We start from the raw sequence: 13239 nt of genomic DNA, 5'->3' as shown, positions 1-13239 counted from the left end.
GCCGGGGCCGGGGCCGGGGCCGGGGCCGGGGCCGGGGCCGGGGCCGGGGCCGGGGCCGGGGCCGGGGCCGGGGCCGGGGCCGGGGCCGGGGCCGGGGCCGGGGCCGGGGCGTCCTGCTGCGGCGGTGAGTCTGTGTAAAACGGGCAGCAGGAGGACGGAGGAGGAAGAGCCCTCCGAGGCTGAGCCCGCCCTGCGGCCTCTGCCACAGCAGTCACAGAATTACACAGAATGGCAGGGGTTGGAAGGGACCTCTGGAGATCATCCAGTCCAACCCCCTGCCAGAGCAGGGTCACCCAGAGCAGGTTGCACAGGAACGCGTCCAGGCGGGTTTGGAATGTCTCCAGAGACGGAGACTCCACCACCTCTCTGGGCAGCCTGTGCCAGGGCTCTGCCACCCTCAGGGTAAAGAAGTTCCTCCTCATGTTGGGATGGAATTTCCTGTGTTCCAGTTTGTGCCTGCTGCCCCTTGTCCTGTCACTGGGCACCACTGAAAAGAGCCTGGCCCCATCCTCCTGACACCCACCCTTTAGATATTGATCAGCATCGATGAGATCCCCTCTCAGTCTTCTCCAGGCTAAAGAGACCCAGGTCTCAGCCTTTCCTCATAAGAGAGATGAAGGTCTCCTTGTGCCTGGCCGCTGGCATTCATCCTGTTACCCTCCTCTGAACCTGCACTCAATAAATTCAGGTGTAGCCAGACTTTTCCCAGTTTCTCTGTATGACAATCCTGATAAACTGAAAGGCTTTGGGCAGCTTATTCTGTAGAGGGAAGATCTTGCTGTCCTCAGAGGTGGGAGATGGAGCTGTGTGTCCCTTGGAGCTGACCCACCAGGTGGTTAACACTCCAGAGATGTCCAGAGCGGCTATGCTGCAATGATAATGGGAGGTTTTTGCAGGATATTCAAAATAGAAAGTATAGAAATGTGGCAGGGAATATTGCTAATGGGGTATCATAAGGTAGTTAACCATACAGGAAGTATTCAGTGGTTTCTACTCTGAGTCTGAGAAGACAGAGGCAAGCTGGGGTGCTTCTGTCACCAGTAAGTGAAGTTTTTATAGTCTGCCCATGGGCTCCAGACAACTGTTGCCCTACAGACCTGAGACATTTAGAATGTTACAGATTTGGGAATAATACCAGTGTTTGCATTGCACCGCTTTATGCGCATGGGAGATGGTTAAATGGGGTGTAACTTTTTTTTGTCATTTTTTTTTTAAAAAAAGAAATATTATTTCTTAAAAGAAATTGGGCTGCAAAATGAAAATTATGACTGCAGCCTACTCTGGCTGAAGGCGCTCTGAGAATGGTAGCATTTTAGTCTATTATTGGTGAGTACTTTGCAACTGCGCGCTAATGCTAAGCTCTTGCATGGTATTCCCCGCAGTGCTGCCTCTCCGTCCTTAGGGGTGCCAGGTCTGCCCTGTTTGACCAAGGTGTGGCCTCAGGTAGATTGTGTCATGAGCGAATATGAGGATAGATCTCTGGAAAAGCTCCTGCTACTATAAAATACTGCACATGTCCCTCAGCTATCTGGACTTTTGCTAACTCATTAAATGAGCCTTGGTACTCATTTGATGTGAAACTTTTCTTTGTTTTAGATATCTGATGTTGTTTTAGATATCTGAAATGTCTCTGGAAGACTGTATTTGACAAATTACCTTCTGTACGACAACACATCTTTCTGTATTAGTATAGCTTGTCTGTGTGGGAGCCAGAATGTATGTAGAGGTAGCTCAGCTTCCAGAGAAACTGCAGGCTTCGTGCTGTGGTGAGCATGCAACAGCCTGTGCTGCCTTTTCATCAAAAGGCAGAGCAGTATGTAGCCGGTGCTCTGCTAACACACGCATCTCTCTCTGAGAGAGGCTGAAAAAAGAGGGAGTGTTTTTCTCTCTACCAAACCCACAACACTCTTTGCAGAAAGAGAAGAGCAGCAGCACAGCTTGTTAGTAAGTGGATAGTGTGATTCACAGCAGTTGCTTAGTCTCTGTCATCTCTGAAACCAGGAAAGGCTATTGGGGAATGATAATGCAAACTGCTTGCGTCTTGTGAGCCTCCATGGGAAAACAAGAAAGAGCGTTCTCTTTCTCTCTTTCTCTCTTTTCCTCCCTCAGGACAGATCTTACGGCTGTTTTCTACTCCTACTCACAGTCCCTCTTCCATCCACTAACTTCTTGGGGTTTGTTGAGAATTTTGCATGAAGAATGGGGCAAAGCACGGGAAGAAGCACTTAGTGGGTGGAATTGTATGCTTGAGATTTGCTTACAGCTGTATTGTAACGTACTGCTCTTGCTGTCATGGTCTGTTCTTTCTAACGGTGTTCTTCTGGTTGATGCAAGGCTCTACCCATGGGTAGGAATGCAGAAGGAAACTGTTGATAATGATTGCTGGCAATTGACTTCCCTTCTTTCACAGTAAAGTGCAGACCTTGTAGCTCAGAATCCTACCTTGCGTACAGGTTGTGCATTTGTTGTGGGTCTGTCTCTCTTGGCTCTCTAGGGTTGGTTACCTTTCTGTATGTCAGCTCTGAGACCGCCATGAGTGACTTGTCCCTGCCATTTATGGCCGGATCAAACACTGTTGAGGAGCAGAGGGCTCGCTGGGAGAGAAAGCGCAGACGGACAGCCAAGGAGCTGCTGGAAACAGAACACAAATATGTTGAGCAGCTGGATTTGGTGGTCACAGTGAGTATTTTGGCCCCTTCTGAACTGCTGGGGCTGAAAGTCTTTTTTGTTGTTTTTCTTTTACCTCCACTGTAATATCTGATAGCTTGTGGTTTCGTCACCTTGGCTTTGGTCTGTACCCAGACATAAATTTTTAAGTTTTGATTGTGTAGGGCTTAAGATGCCCGAGATGCATGAAACACAGGGGCACAGACAAGAAAGTTAGATTATGAACAAGGTGGTGCAAAAAAAGATGCATCTAGGAATACTGAAATAGACTCCGTCAATGCTGTAGTGCTGTTCCACATGTTCACAGTTGTGGTCAAAGTTACCACACAGCTTACATTTGATGATAGATATCTTAGGTAGTCATTCGCAACATTTGGTATCCTTTTGAGCTCAAGAGTGTGCAGGCTGCAACTTCTTGGTTCTGCTGTGTGCAAAGAATAACCTTTGATTGACCTGTGAATTTTACCTCTTTGAAATTCTCTTTTTTTTTCCTACTTAGTTCTTTGTGACAATTTTAAAGGCCAAAGGGACGCTGAAACCTGCTGTGTTGGAAACCATATTTGGGCACCTGGAATCCATATATTCGGCCAGCCAGTAAGTGAACAGACTGAGACGATTCCTGTAATTATATGGAGAGGACCCTATATTGATGAGAAAGTAAGATTTAAGGAAATAAAGCTAATACCTTGTAAAACAGGCATTCACTTGTAGCAATACTAACCTTGATGGCATTTGCAGGTGTACCCAGGAAACTGCTGATCTGTATCCACATACACGGATGCTCAGTTGCTATCTAGATAGTGGTTTAAATCCAGTAAGTCTTCTCTGTGGTATTTTTAAGGGACGTTTTCTGTAGCTTACTCTGGGACCACCAAGCACATATTTGGCACAGAAACTGGATGTGAGGTGGACACTGACAAAGGGGAAGGTCAGCATAGGAGTGAACCAGACAGAGCTGTGAAAATGCCATCAGTAATGTACCCCTCATGAACTACCTTTGCTTGTGCACAGTGTTCTGTCGCTTCACCTGGGAAGAGGAAATCTGGCATCAGGATTAGAAAATTTCTGTCAGAATGTGGAGCTTTATGGCCACTACGCTGAGAATTTGGCGCAGGCAAATAAAACCTTGAAGGTAAATATCTCCTTTATCTTTCATGTTCCTTCTTCCCTCTTTCTCCATTCTGTGAAACAGCTGCATCCTTCCCTTTTTCTTCTGTTTCTGGATCAGAAACGGAAGAAACTTGATCAGCTTTCTTCCTTTTTCGGGGCTGCTGCTATTTTCTTGGTCTTTTTCCCATAATAGAATGGTGAAAACTTCTCTATCTATTTAAAGCTTCAGATTTTTGAAGCGTGTTTCAGGTGTTTGTGTATGTATGTGCATATGCTGAGACAGCTTTCTCAAACAGAGTTCTGTATTTACTCCCACTCCTTCTTGGCTGGCAAGCCTGGAGAGTTTGCAGTGGGAACACTATGGGACATTCATCTCTTTCTGGAGAATTATGAGGTCTCCTAGTCTTTCCCATTACCACTGACTGTATCCTAACAGTGGGATTTCCTTGTCCTTCCCAATTCTTTTTCTATGGTAGAAAAAAAATTTTTCCTTCCCACTTACCTCTCCAAATACAGCTTGTCTTCCAAGAAATTTCAGAAGGGTATATTTTTATTTCAATGTCCTGACAGCTGTATCTGGAATTTAAACCCCTTGACTTTCAGTTTTTGTCCATGCTTGTTCCCAGCTGCAGATGTACTGGGATGTTTTCCTTCTGTTCTTTTTGCATGCATATATTCACACTCTTGATTTCTGAAGAGAAAAAGCAGTTTTGGATACTTGCCGTGAGGTGAGGGGAACGTGGAGCTACATTGAAACGAGTGGCAAAAAGCCACAGGTTTTCCCATCTGAGTCAACCTTCCTTGTTTTCTTTGTTTCTTTTTAATTTGCTGAATATACTAGCTTTATACTGCTGTGTATTTATGAAGAGGGGATATTACTTCCATTATCCACTGGGAAATGTGGTCAGGAGATAAAGAATTGCTTGCCCATGGCCACAAAAGAAGTTGTTGGTGCTTGTGTTTAGGACCGGAGTCCTAAAGTCTAAGTTTAAGAGTTTTAAGGGTTCCAAGCTCTGCTGTAAACTAGAACACATATTTCTTTCTATAGTTTTAAAGCCATATGCCTTTTCTGCTGCACTCAGGAGCAACTGAGGAAAAATAAGTCATTCCGACGGTTTAAGAAGCTCCAGGAGAATCGACCTCAGTTTCAAGGGAGGAAGCTAGAGGATCTGCTTCCTCTGCCCCTGCAGAGGCTGCACCAGTAAGTAAGCAATTCTGAGTCTTCAAGGTGTTAGTACGAGAGGGAAAAAGGAATGTAACAGTGGCTTGGTTGCTATGGGAGGTGAAGTTGCTTTATGTGTCTCAAAATCGTAGCTTGTAGACAGCAATGAAACAGAATTGAAGACATGCCTGTAAAGTGCAATCAAAGTACGTGTATGGGAGATGATGCAGAGTGGTAGCTGTGTTTACCCCTGGCTCCTGAGTGGTGCATCTAGCTCTCTTGTAGAACTGGAGGCTTTCTGTCATCTCGGAAAGCTACCGAAGCTAGGCCCTGAACAAAAGCAAGCTGTCTGGTGGTGCATTCTGACAGAGATAGTCTCACTCCACTTTTGTGTGGGCTGCTGACCTGGAGCATTGTGACTCTCCTCTCTTGTACGTGGTTGCTTTTGGGGAGAGATGTGGTTAATGAACACGTGGGAGCTTTTCTCCCCTCTCTGATTATCAGGGCCATATGCTTTCCTCAGATTTGATGCCTATGTCAATTGTCTGAGCCTGGGACAGATCCAGTCTGGATTGCTGCATTCTCCCCTTGAAGCATCATCTCCCCTTTGGAGAGGGAGACTGCCTGTAGGAGGCAAGTGCTGCATGCCCTCAAGGGCTGCCCTTTCCTGGGGAGGGTATATGGGTAATACAGAGCACAGGTAGTTTGCTGGGAACCCAGCTGCTGCTGCAGTAGAGCATATCGCTGCTCTTCAGCTATGGTCTTATCCATGCTAAAGCAAATTTGAGAGATTGAGAGCCTCGTTTCTTTAAAAATAACTAAGAGTGAGCGTACTACTTAAGAGTACCACTTAAGGGTGGTCAGACACTGGAATAGGCTGCCCAGGGAAGTGGTGGAGTCACCATCCCTGGAGGTGTTTAAGACTCGTTTAGATGTGGTGTTAAGGGATATGGTGTAGGGGAGAACTTTGTAGAGTGGAGTTGATGGTTGGACTCGATGATCCCAAGGGTCTTTTCCACCCTAAATGATTCTATGGTTCTACCACAGTCTTTCATGTAGCTTTATTTAACCTTTTTAATCATCTTGGCAGATACAAACGTAAGCTTTCTTTTTACTGTAATTCTTTGGATTGTTCCTGTAAATTTGTGAAATAGCAGTATATTTTGTTGCTGTCCAACAGTTTGGAAAAATGGTGGCCTTTTAAGAAAGGTATAACATTTTCATTAATCAACTCTTTCATGTTCAAGTTTCTTTGAAACTGTTAACATATGCTGCAGGTCATGTGACTTCTGCCAGTTCGTGAATCTATTCAATGTGATAATTCTTCTGTCATTTCAGACTGAAAATAGTTTGACTTTATTGGGAGAAAGCATTTATGGAGATCTGATCCTTTCCGGTAAAGACTGGAGAGGAAAAAAGAAAAAAGGCTGCTCCTAGTTCTTATAGAAATGCCTTTATTTTCTTGTGAGGCCAGGAAACATACGGTATGAATGCTACCATTCAGACATAAAAAAAATTTAAATAGTTCAAAGAGCAATTGTCTGTTATTGAAGGCATTTTTATGTGAATGCTAAGAGACTCATGAACTTAAGTAATATGTGAGGTTGCTTTTATCAGACCCCCCCAGGAAATGCCAAAGGCTTGCAAATGTTAAAAATACTTGGGTTAATTTAGTTGATCAATTCGAAGACAAAAGTGAATGTGATTGAAGAATTGTGACCAAAAGCTGCTTGGTTAGGTTTAGAGGTGTGTACTCCACCTCCTGGTGGAGTGTTGTTCATCATTCTGTGACTAATAGGAGATGCTGCTGTTCCTGGTATCTTTTTGTGAAATAGACCTGCTCTCTCTACCTTAGGTACAAGCATTTCTTCAGAGACCTGCTGGAGAACACCAGCCCAGACACTGCTGAGTACCAGAAACTTGCAAGTATGATTCCACCTGTAGATGCTGGCACTTTGGTCAGTGTTGGCCTCCTTGCTAGTAATATTTGGATTCTCATCTTCTGTCTACTTACACAGGAAGAAAAAATCTACCTCTCTCTGGGGTTCTAGTGGATTACTATTTCCCTTCTCCCCGAGAACACATTGGGAATAAAAATATAGAGTGACTGGCAAAGTGGCCCAGGGGTTTAGGTCAGAGAAATGGCAGCTCTGTTTTTCATAATGAGGGTGCTGAGACATTGGAACAAGTTGCCCAGGGAAATTGTTGATGCCCCATCACTGGACGTGTTCAAGGTCAGGTTGGATGGAGCTTTTAGCAACCTCATGTAGTGAAAAATGGTTCTGCCCGTGCAGGGCAGTTCAACTACATGATCTTTAGTTTCCTTCCAACCCAAACCATTCTCTATTGGTCATGTGCCTCAATTTTCTAGGATAATTCATGTCCTTCATGCCATATTTACTAGCAGTTAACACCATTTGTGGGGCATTTTCCTGGTTTTGCTTCCAAATCCAGGAAATTATTCCTCTAATGTTTCATTGGTGAATAAATGTTGTCTAGAACCGCAGAAGTGCTGGTTGGAGGGAGACCTCTGGAGGTCCTCTAGTCCAATCTCTTGCTGAAATTACTGAATAGATCTGGTTTTGATACTTGGTTTAAAACATTTTTTTTTTCTTAATTTCTTCTTATCTTTTCACAACAAAATAGACAAGATGTAGTATGTATTCGTTTGTAATAACCTCAGAATATGCTACTTTAATTTCAGAGGTTGTGAAGTCCGTTTCTGAGGTATCTCGGTGGGTCCAAGACATCATTGATAACAGAGAGAACTCATTGCAGCTGCTTCGGGTTCAGAAACTGCTCAAAGGACAAAAGACCCAGGTTTTGACTCCAGGTGGGTCTTACTGACAGTTCTGTTTTTCTTCTGCCAGGCTGAGATAACTGGAGACGTGCTCAGCTTCATCTCTGACTCAACTCATATTAACCAGTATTCCTCTTCTGCGTAAGTTCTATAGATAGGTGGTGAAGTAATATAACTAGTAATTCAAGCACTTTTTATTTTTTTTTTTTTCAATTAAGAATTTCTGAGTAAGGATAAGCAGCAGCTTAATTGCCTGACATTCAGATAGGAGGAGCTGATGACATGTAGTTAGAAAGTTAGTAACAGAAACCTGAGGAGGTCAGGAGTATAAGTCCTGGGTGAGAATGAAAGACAGACATTATAAAAATTTTGAAAGAGTCTAAGTAGTGGTATTGTCCCTACTCCATTGCAGGAACCATAGGTTTCTGAGTGTCAAGGACGCAAGGATTGTGGACTTGTGCTCACACCCTTAACATGAAGAATCTTCTTTTATCTGCATGGTTACGCTGTGCCAAAAATCAGAGTATTTGTGTTGATAGCTGAGATATATAAAGTCACAGTCAATGGCTTGTAAGATCATCTAATTGGATAATGGGTTTCTTTATGACCTCTTGTGTGACCGAGTGCTCTCCATGCCCAGAACACACTCCAAGCTACGTATGGAATATTGTGAGAAATGTGTCCAGTCTGGGCAATTATGAAACGGTCACTTGGGGCTTCACCTGCGCCCTAACTAAACGCTGCTATTGCAGAGGTCATCTAGAAACAGTGCTGCAGCTGGAGAGGAGTGTTAAAGTCACTGTGTGTAAAGGTCTCTAAGGCACACCTCCTGGCACTTATGAACGTGGTTGTAATTCATACATGTGGGATTTTGGGTAAAGAAAAATTGGATTTTTGGGTAAAAAAACACTTTTGGGATGGGAGAGAGGACTGGAAGAGAAAAGCAAAACAAGGAATTCATTCAGTACTTTCCATCGGCAAGCAGGTGTTTAGAGCCATCCCCAGGAAAGCATGGCTCCCTCACCTATAACAGAGACAAATGCCATCACTCCAAATGTCCCCCCCTTTCCTCCTCCTTCCCCCAGCTTTTATTACCGAGCATGATGTCATATGGTGTGGAACATCCTTTTGGTCAGTTGGGCTCAGCTGTCCCAGCGGTGTCCCCTCCCAGCTTCTTGTGCCCCCCCCAGCCTGCTCTCTGGTGGGATGGTGTGAGGAGCAGAAAACACCTGGATGCTGAGCAGTGCTTACACAGCAATAGCTAAAACGTTCCTGTATTTTCAATGCTATTTTCAGCACAAATCTAAAACATAGCCCCATACCAGCTGCTAAGAAGAAAATTAACTCTATCCCAACGAAACCAGCACAGGTAGAAAAAGAGGTTATTTATCAGGGTATCTCACATTTGTCAGTGTCTCTGAGATGTACTGCTCCCTGTGAAAAGAGACCCTGCTTTCCTTGCCGCCTTCCATATACAGGGCAAATACCATCTTAGCCAGAACTGCCTCCTTAACTGTTCTGTCACTCCTAGCTTCCCTAGGGATACTTCCTTGCTCTCCTTTCACAAGAATTTCCTAAATCATGTGCCCTTGGGAGTCCTGAATACAGTTCTATATCCCAAGACTTCCAGCACAGTCCAGCTCAGACTGTATGCCAGGGAGTCTGACCACAGCTTGGCCTGAAGGAAACAGTTCCCAGTCCAGCCCCACACTGCTGACACCTTCCTTCCATTTGTTTTTTTTAAACTTGAACTGATTCCTGCATGTCACCCTTCTCTTTATCAGTTCTTATTCAGATAACAGGAATGGTTCTTGTGGAGTAAGCTAAGCAGGAATTCACTTGCCTCTCTGTTTTGTGACTGTAGCATACCACACAATCCATAAAAACTGTGTTGTTTTCTAAAAGGTACTTACTAGCTCAGCCAGAAGCCAAGGCACAAAATGCAGTGGCTGAAATTCTCTGGCAGGTGTTTCCCAGACCACGCCAGATAGCAATACCTTATTAAATTCTTATAAATAATATTATTGGCAGGTGCCTTCATAATTTCCATGAGTTGATTGCTATCTTGTACAATAATCCCTCTAGAGAGAGGCATTGTTTTAATTATTCCATTTTGTGTAGACACCATTTTGTTATTATTGCTGCTTACAGCTAGGTTTATCAAATTGTTGTGATTTTTTTCCTGATGATTTCTGCGCCTTTTGTTTTATTGCAATTCATTTCATGGGTAGATGACACTGGACTCTCCTCTGCAAGAGAAGGTTGATAAGGTTGGCTATTCAGACCTTGCTTTTAATATGTTGTTTTGTGTCCCCTTTGCTGTCTTCTCAGTAGAACAGTAATCTGCATTCTGTAATCTGTTAACTACTGGAGATCCATATATGGTTATATGACCTGTGAAACTTTTTTTTAATTGGCATGCACAAGCAAACAAAACAAGGGAAAAATAATAAATGTTCAAAGCTTAGGCTAACTTCTTTTTCACCACTAATGACAAAAAATTGAGCAACACAATTTAAGATAGTTCATGGCTTGTTTTCCAAAGGCTTATGTAAATTTAAAGGTATGCATACCATTTTCAAACCATGTTTTTGTTCTGGTCTCTTTAAAAATAGACTTCCATATCATAATATCATTTTAATTAATATAGTAGATTTAGAACAACTTCAGTCTGCTCCTCAGATATTAAAAATTTTGGGCCAATTACTGCTTCTGCATGGGTGCTATCAATGCTGGTGAGCTGGCCCCAGTCAATACTCAGCGCCTTCTAGCGGCTGGAATTGATGTAGAACCTGGTAACCTTCAAAGGTAGCTCACCGTATTCATGTTTGTCTCATTACATCCTTTTTTTTCCCAATGATGATCTGACAACTGTCTTCATTTCCCCGGCATGCCTAGGGCGCTGGTATATCCGGGAAGGCTGGCTTTTGGTGGTGCCTTCAAAGGGAGAAGAACTGAAGCGCAGGATGTTCTTCCTTTTTTCTGATATCTTGATTGCAACAAAGCCCTGCCATCCACTGCACCCGCTGAACTCGAACAAACTGGCGTGCCAGGCTGTCTACCCGCTTCACCAGTGCGTAGTGGATAAAGTGTTCGGCCACACGCAGAGCCAGGGAGGGCTCCTCAGTGTAAGTCTTCCTGCTTCTGATGCACAGAAGCATCAGTGGCGTTAGAGTCACGAAGCAGGTCTCTAGCCATCTCAGCAGCAGCAGGACCGAGATGATGAGAGTGGGGACAATGGTAAATGCAATGAACTACTCTGAGTTAGGGCAACCCTTCTCTTCTTGAGTCATGTAGGTCCTTTTCCCCTCATGGTGTAGGCCCTCCTCAGCGCTGCAGGGTACAGGCTGCTGGTTGCTTCACTTAGCTCAGGTGAGGAGGGTCTGATAAGACTCTGACATGCCCTTATCAGAGCCACGTGTCTGGGGGGACACCCCACAGTCATGTGACAATGAATACTTGTTATTACATCGACTGTGGACTCAGTTTATAGAAAACCCTGAAAAACAGAGAATGCAAAGAGATGTGGGTATTACCACAAAAGCTTGTGCATCTAACTCCCTGAAGGCTGCAGGGTCTTTGGCTGGGACTGATGCCTGATGTAGGGGTTCCAGCACCTGGGGGCCGTTTTAGCGCATTCCTTGTGAGCTATGACAAGGAAGACTCTTTGGGCAAGCTGTGATCTCTAGATGGTGGTAGTGGAAGGACCCCTAGGGGCAGCTTGGAATACAGGAGAAAACTGGATGAAGAGCTGCTGAGGACTGTAATTGCCAGCATCCACACAGCCTAGTAAGTCAAAGTGGGCCGTCATCTGTAGCTGGAAGGAATGGACAGGACTTTTTGCTCTGTACTGTCCAGCCTCTGGCTTCTGCCAGTATCAATACTAGACTTTTCTATCTGGGTAAGAAAATTATGGAAATCAGCAGAGAGGGCTCAATTGAGTTCAATGGTGACGGCTCTCCTGTTGCCAGGGTTGCTGCCTTGGCAAGGAATGCCACAGAGTGGCACCGGATTCTATTTGCCTTTCAGCTTTCCTTTCCACACAAGACACTGTTGTTGATGTCCAGCGACCAACAAGATATTAATGACTGGTATCGGAGTCTTGCAGCTGCAGTCAGGTAGGCAATCCATTTTCCAGAGGTGGAAGGGGCTGAGGCAAGTGGGCAGAACATAAAAATGATCATATGGGCCTGTGTATTTGCATGTATTACATGGTTTTAAGGCTGACTTAGAAGAGCTGACTCTGGCAACCAGCATACAAGGGAACAGTAAGAGCAGATTTCATGTATTAACACTGTAACTTCCCCTTTATTTTCCACTACAGGCAGCTGAAAGCCTGACCCATGCGAGTACCAGACAGACTGGCAGGACAACTGCTTGGCAGAAGCCTACACCATTTTAGGAAATGGTCAAAGACTTACAATAGGCGAGTTGCATTTAGAGGGACTACAAAGCGTGCTTGTGAGACTATAAATGCTTTGTCAGCTGTCCTAACCTTAATACAGATATTGCAAAAAATAGGTATGCGTGCTAAGGATTTGTATATAAAGTCTGTATCAAGACTTTTCCCCAACTTGGCTTAGAAGCTTCTAGCTTTCTTACACTTTTTTTCCCCCCTCAGGTTATTAATTTAAGAAAAAGCAGAAGAGCCTGACTTGCTTTCCCTCATTAAATGTTTTTACCCAACTGCCTTTCTAAATCAGTGTTTTCACATTTATTTGTCTACATATACATCTACCTGCTCTTGCTTCTGGCTCCTTTGATCAAAACGGATGTTTTGGATAACTGTAACGTGGGCGTAACACTGTATTTTCAGCTACAGGGCTACAGCACCACAGTCATCTTCCTCCCTTGGCACGTTTGTATCATTCATATTCTTCTGTTTTCTACCAAAATAGTTTGACGGTTATTGTCCCTCCTCCTGTAAGAAAGTCACAGGTGGGCAGATCAAGGGAAAATAATTCAGTGCTTAAAATACTTGTTGGTTTCACATCAATCCCACAGAAAAGTGAACCTGCTGAACTATCCTAAATAAACTGGCAGGTAACATGAACCTGTGCTTATCAAACAGCATTCACATTTCTAATCTGAATCCTAAGACATTATGCAGGTGAAACAGCACTTGCCTTTGCCTTCAAGGTACGCAGTAGCCTTATCGCTTTGAAACGCTACCGTGAAAAAGGGGAAGCACCCCAGCTCCTGAAGCACAGCGAAAATCTCCAGAGGGCTCCAGTCAGCATTCTGGATTGTCAGTTGCTGGTAACGCACTAGGGTTCAGTTTATAGGATGAAAAACCAATTCGAGGAAGAAATATACATATGCTATTAGTCTTGAGAATTCAACATTAAAACATTGACTTTTTAATAACGTGGAAGCTCCGCAGCAATAGGAGTGTGGTTCATCTACTGAAGGGGAGAACACCTGTTTGAACAAGATGTTAGATCATCAACTGCAAGGAGAGCAATTTCAGGCTCATAAGTAATATAAATATTAAGGTTTC

At 44.0% G+C, this 13239-nt stretch overlaps 1 protein-coding gene across 1 annotated transcript; it reads left to right on the top strand.

Annotated features, from left to right (window-relative positions):
* Nucleotides 1-2498: 2498 nt before the first annotated feature.
* On the top strand, nt 2499-12484 carry ARHGEF39 (Rho guanine nucleotide exchange factor 39). The gene is made up of 9 exons (XM_063319861.1): nt 2499-2679; nt 3167-3261; nt 3679-3799; nt 4860-4978; nt 6795-6865; nt 7644-7772; nt 10638-10867; nt 11769-11857; nt 12064-12484. The coding sequence occupies exons 1-9, from the start codon at nt 2533-2535 to the stop codon at nt 12077-12079; spliced, it is 1017 nt and encodes a 338-aa protein (XP_063175931.1). The 5' UTR covers nt 2499-2532; the 3' UTR covers nt 12080-12484.
* The last annotated feature ends 755 nt before the right edge of the window (nt 12485-13239 follow it).

Source organism: Chroicocephalus ridibundus, chromosome Z (assembly GCF_963924245.1).
Source record: "Chroicocephalus ridibundus chromosome Z, bChrRid1.1, whole genome shotgun sequence".
Taxonomy (NCBI): Eukaryota; Metazoa; Chordata; class Aves; order Charadriiformes; family Laridae; genus Chroicocephalus; species Chroicocephalus ridibundus.
The sequence above is the reverse complement of the archived record's forward strand: the minus strand, read 5'-3'. Positions and strand labels throughout refer to the sequence as shown.

Bases quoted from the DNA above. Each gene is read 5' to 3' on its own strand.
- ARHGEF39 (XM_063319861.1), top strand. From the start codon at position 2,533: ATGAGTGACTTGTCCCTGCCATTTATGGCCGGATCAAACACTGTTGAG. The intron at 3,800-4,859 runs GTAAATATCTCC...TGCTGCACTCAG, and splicing joins AGGCAAATAAAACCTTGAAG to GAGCAACTGAGGAAAAATAA. The intron at 4,979-6,794 runs GTAAGTAAGCAA...TCTCTACCTTAG, and splicing joins CCCCTGCAGAGGCTGCACCA to GTACAAGCATTTCTTCAGAG.